Here is a 4,624-nt window from a genome sequence, read left to right on the forward strand (position 1 = left end):
TATGCCTACATCTGAGCAGGGTGGGAGGGCGGGCGCTGTAACACCAGAGCTGGGGTGCTTAGGGGTGCAGTGTCCTCCCTTAGCTGGGAACCGCTGTCTGGTGCGGGTGTTACTAACACTCAGCTCTCTTGCAGAGACTGGCTGCTCAGCCTCAACCTCTCCTTCTTCCTTAGGATGTAGTGCCATTACACCTGCTCTGAAGAGAGTCTTTCTAGTCTGGGGGAGACTTCTTGTGATCCTTTACCTGTGTGGTGATCATACTTCTTCCTGCAGCCTTCCTACCTTTCACAGTGAAGGGGAAGGAGTGTTTTCACTCTTACTTCCCTGTGTGCCGGGGCTCTTCTCTAAGTCAGGCTTGCACATCTTGCAAGTGTGAATTCCTAAAGCAGCCCTGCATGGGGGGAAGTAAATTTCCTAATCTATAAACACTTTTTAAGTCTAGAGTTACAGATACTTTAATGACTCTGTATTAAAAAAAAAAAAAATCAACCATGAATGTTTGTTACTTTTTGAAATGCACTTTAATACAGGAGTGTTGATCCCTTTAGCTGCCTGTTCACTGTTGTGTGTATGTTGTGTTGACCTTCATTCTTGCCTGCTGCACAGAAGACTGCAACAAACAACAAACACCAGTGATGTTCTCTCAGGTCGGCTGTGGGCCATTCCTCTCTCTGTGGTGCATGGCTAAGCTGTATCTGGAATCAAGTAACTTGGGGGGGAGAAGAGGGTGGAGGCTCATCCTCTTGCTGCCTGGGGAAGGCTGGTTTTTGCCTTTGCTCTCGCGCAGGTCTCCAGAACTGGCACCTGTTCATGTCCTCAGGGCAGGTACAACACTGCATTTAGCAGAGGCTGCGTCACCACCCTCTGCTCACTACGGCTGTATTTGTAGCACTTCTGCTATGTCCATTCACTGCCAGAGGGAAGGCCTGTCTTTACGAGCAACTCCTCACTAGCCAGTTTTTTCCTAGTGAGGGGAAAAATAAATATATGGTAAAGGAAAACAGCGCTTAACTGTGGACTATAAAATCTCTTTCCCCTTGTGCCAAGGAAAGCTGTTGCCCTGCTGAAAACAATGTAACTCCAGGAAAGCAAGTTTCTACTCTGCATCAGTCCAGTCTCTGACAGGGAACCAGTCCTATTTCTTGGCATAGTTGTTCCTGTTTTGAGGTAATGACCCTGTAATCCTACATTAACCAAGTAGCTATATTTAATAACACTGAATAAACATGAAACAGAGCCTGTGACCTGCTTCCCCTTTATTTCAATTAATTTGTCGCAATCATCCCCCAAGAACAAAGCCAGCTCCTATATACAGACATGAAGTGCACTCATTGTGCTCAGTATCTTGCTGCTGCACTTAAAGTTTCTGTAAGTGTGGCCAGAATCAGCTACGTGGTCCTGCAGGAACCAGAGGGAGCAGATGACCAGGAATCCTCCAGCATCTGAACAGAAAGGGGAAACTTTTTTTTTTTTTTTTCCTAATCTAAAATGTGGTATTTCCCCAGTCTGAGGCTCAATCTTGCATTGGTCTCCCTGGGCTGCAATCTTCACAAATGCTGCACCTCTCTCTGGGGCAGTCGGGGTGGGCCGTGTCTCACCTACAACTCCTCCCCAAGATGTGCATTGTACAGAGGTGAAGCAGTTGAGGGTTTTAGTCTGTCCCTCCACTCACTTCCAGTTTATTAGTGCAGGCTCCTCCTCAGGATGGGGCTGTGGATGTAGCTGCCCTTGGGAGAAGGAGGAGCCTTTCCCTGAGAAACCCTGAGTGTTCTGCCTGCTGGAGGAGGGCCTGAGCCCCCTTTTAGCAGGAATTTCCTGCTAGAGCAAGAACAGGATGGAAGGTGCAGTTCAGAGGCACCTGTGACCATCTCTCAACTTAAAAGATGACCACAGCTGAGCATTGGCATCTTCCCACCACCACGCGTGCACAACACGCTGCAGCTCTGGTTTTTGGTGCTGTACCAACAGCAGGGCTGCTGGGGTTGTGCACAACCAGGGGAGGTTTTTGCTCTGCTGTAAACTGATAGCAGAGGGGCTTTAATCCAATGCTAGCATGCCTGACAGGCTGCAGGAGTGCTGGCCTCCAGGATCCTGGCAGCAGGATCAGGCCTGCAAGCAAAGCCTCTCGGTGTAGGTACACAGGCCTCCAGGAGCTCTTGGTCCTGGGGAGGGTATATGGGAAGGGTGCAGTCCTATTGACAGCTCCTTATTCTAAGCCAAGCTGATTATAGCAAAGGAAAGAAGGTAGCCAGGTCTCATCCTTGAGGCCAACGCCATCACACATGGCATGGCAGGGCAAGGGTCACCACCCTAGAAGACAGTAAAGCATCCAAGGCCTTTCTACAGGCATAGTTCAAACAGCTCCTGCAGCAGTTGCTGGTACTCAGCTCAAAGCACTGAAGTGCTCAAAGTGACAGACTCCAACAGTGGCTGGACTCTGCTTATATGGCATCTTCCACAGGAGGATCTCGGGGATCTCAAAGGGCTCTGCAGTCACCGAGGAATCATGCCCTGAACACCCTTAGGAAGTGGGTAACAAGAATTCCTGCTTTATGCAGGCCAAGTAGACATCATCAAGCTGATACCAGAGGAACAGTCACACGCCAGCGAAAGGCACTTGTGCAGTAAAGAGCCATGTGCTCCAGGGTCTTGCGGCTCAACCTGGTACTGACCCCTACTCCCATCCAAGGAGCCTCATCACAGGAGGACTGGGCGGAAACCCTCGCTGGCGGCTTGCTGTCTGACAACCTGCAGGGGCTGTGCCCGGAGCGCCGTAGGGTAGAGATACCACATCACCACCCCCGAGGGGTTAATAACGACTGAGAAGCTGTCGCTTGTCTTCAAGCCACTGATGATCTTCCCACTGTACACATCTTGGACCTGGAAGAGAGACATGGTGGCTACCAGCATTTCCACAGACCTTTCATCTTGAGGTCCAGCTGTAGTCACTGACATGGCATAACAGGAAAGGGCACAGCAACGGACAACAGGAGGGGAACGAATAGGCAGCTGCCCCTCCATCCTGGAGGCAGGGAGTGGGAGTCCTTCCCCCACAAAACACACAGAGTGCCAATGGGAAGATGGAAAGGGGGATCCGTGTGCTGTGGGGCTGCTCCATCATGCAGCATGCCAGTGGGGCTCACCTCATAGATGGCATCCTCGGGGAAGTGGAGCTTGGCCAGGCTGGTGGTGTAGTGGAAAGGCATATCCGTCCTCCGGCTGAAGAAGACGAGGGCGCTGGCGGCCTGGGACAGTGGGCGCAGGAACACCTCAATGTGGTATTTCTCCTGGTGGGGAGATGGGTGGGTGAAGCAGAGCTGCTGGGACCAGTGCTGGTCCATAACTTCTGACCTTGCCCTGTGAGGCTGCTGCACCAGCATGTACCCACCTCCCACAGCTCTCCTGCTCATGTTTCTCTGTATCGCCTCCCTCTCCCTCCCTCGTGACCTGTGCTGCTCCTGTCTGCTCTCCCAGACGCGCCCGCCTTCCCCCTAACCTTGACAATCCTGCGCCCCTGGATTCCCAGGGGGTCCTGGTTGATCTGGATCATCAGGGGGTTCTGCAGGATCTCTTTGGCACTCGGGGAGATAGCACGGAGATCCGTGGACATGAGGAGTGGAGCTGCCATCACCGTCCACAAGGCCATTTGGGAGCGGGACTGCTCGTAGCTAAGGCCAAAGTTTCCAATTATGAGCTGGAGGAGAAAGGATGAAAAGACAGGAGAGGCAGAAAAGGGTTAGAAACTTGTCTGCTTGCCACACTTGGTGATGCTGCAGCCTGCTGGGAGGGAGCACACGTGGGAAACCTCACATGCACTTTTACTTCCCCTTAAGCAGCCTACCACTACTGGGAGATCCCACCCCTGCTAGGTGCTGAGCCGTCAACCCACATTCAAACACACTCACTAACACCCTTCGCTTCACCACTATCCCCTCTCCGGCTGTGCAGGGAAGGACAGGGACACCTGGACAACTCAACAGGTACACTTGAGTGATGAAGGGTTTGTTGCAGCCACAAGCTTTTCCCATAGCTTAGCCAAGGGCAACACAAGCTTTGCCTCTCTGCAGCAAGACAGCTCCTGTTCCTGGCACTCTTCCTTCACCCTGCCCCTAGGAAGGGGATCCCTGGAGATCCCCCATCCCGAGCCAAGGTCAGTGCACCCACCACCCAGCCATACCATGTCCGGGTCATTCCAGTGGCCGGGGCCAGCTGCTGGCTGCAGGATGTCCTGGTTTTCAGAGAACCAGTCCAGGATGGAAAGCACACTGTCCCAGGAGTCCTGGATATCAACGTAGTTACGCCACAGGTTGCAGACGTCTGCCAGGATGGTGTAGTTCACCTGGAGAAGAGCACAGGGTTAGGCAGGAGGGAGAAAGGACCCAGTCTGCAAGCTGGGGAAGAAGGGACAGACAGACTTGTTAAGAGCTGCAGCATCCAGAAGATGTTTAGTGTCTACAAAGCACAGGGATGTGTAGAAGGGCAACATCAAGTAATGAAGGAGGACAGAGCCATATCCCAATATAACTGGGCACATCCCAGTGTGATAGCATGTCTGGCAAACCAACCACAGAGACCATGGAGAAATACAATCAGCTGTCAGAATGAGGGCAGAATCACAGAATGT

The 4,624-nt window shown here is 52.2% G+C and overlaps 1 protein-coding gene across 1 annotated transcript; it reads right to left on the reverse strand.

Annotated features, from left to right (window-relative positions):
- Positions 1–2,697: 2,697 nt before the first annotated feature.
- LOC104524204 (alpha-N-acetylgalactosaminidase) lies at positions 2,698–4,339 on the reverse strand (the record flags this gene model as incomplete). Its single annotated transcript, XM_010166997.1, has 4 exons — positions 2,698–2,880; positions 3,144–3,287; positions 3,497–3,694; positions 4,178–4,339. Coding segments are annotated over 4 exons (687 nt in total), but the record flags the coding sequence as incomplete, so codon positions are not given.
- Between the last annotated feature and the right edge of the window lie 285 nt (positions 4,340–4,624).

The sequence above is a fragment of the Antrostomus carolinensis genome, unplaced genomic scaffold, assembly GCF_000700745.2.
Source record: "Antrostomus carolinensis isolate BGI_N321 unplaced genomic scaffold, ASM70074v2 scaffold50824, whole genome shotgun sequence".
Classification (NCBI taxonomy): domain Eukaryota; kingdom Metazoa; phylum Chordata; class Aves; order Caprimulgiformes; family Caprimulgidae; genus Antrostomus; species Antrostomus carolinensis.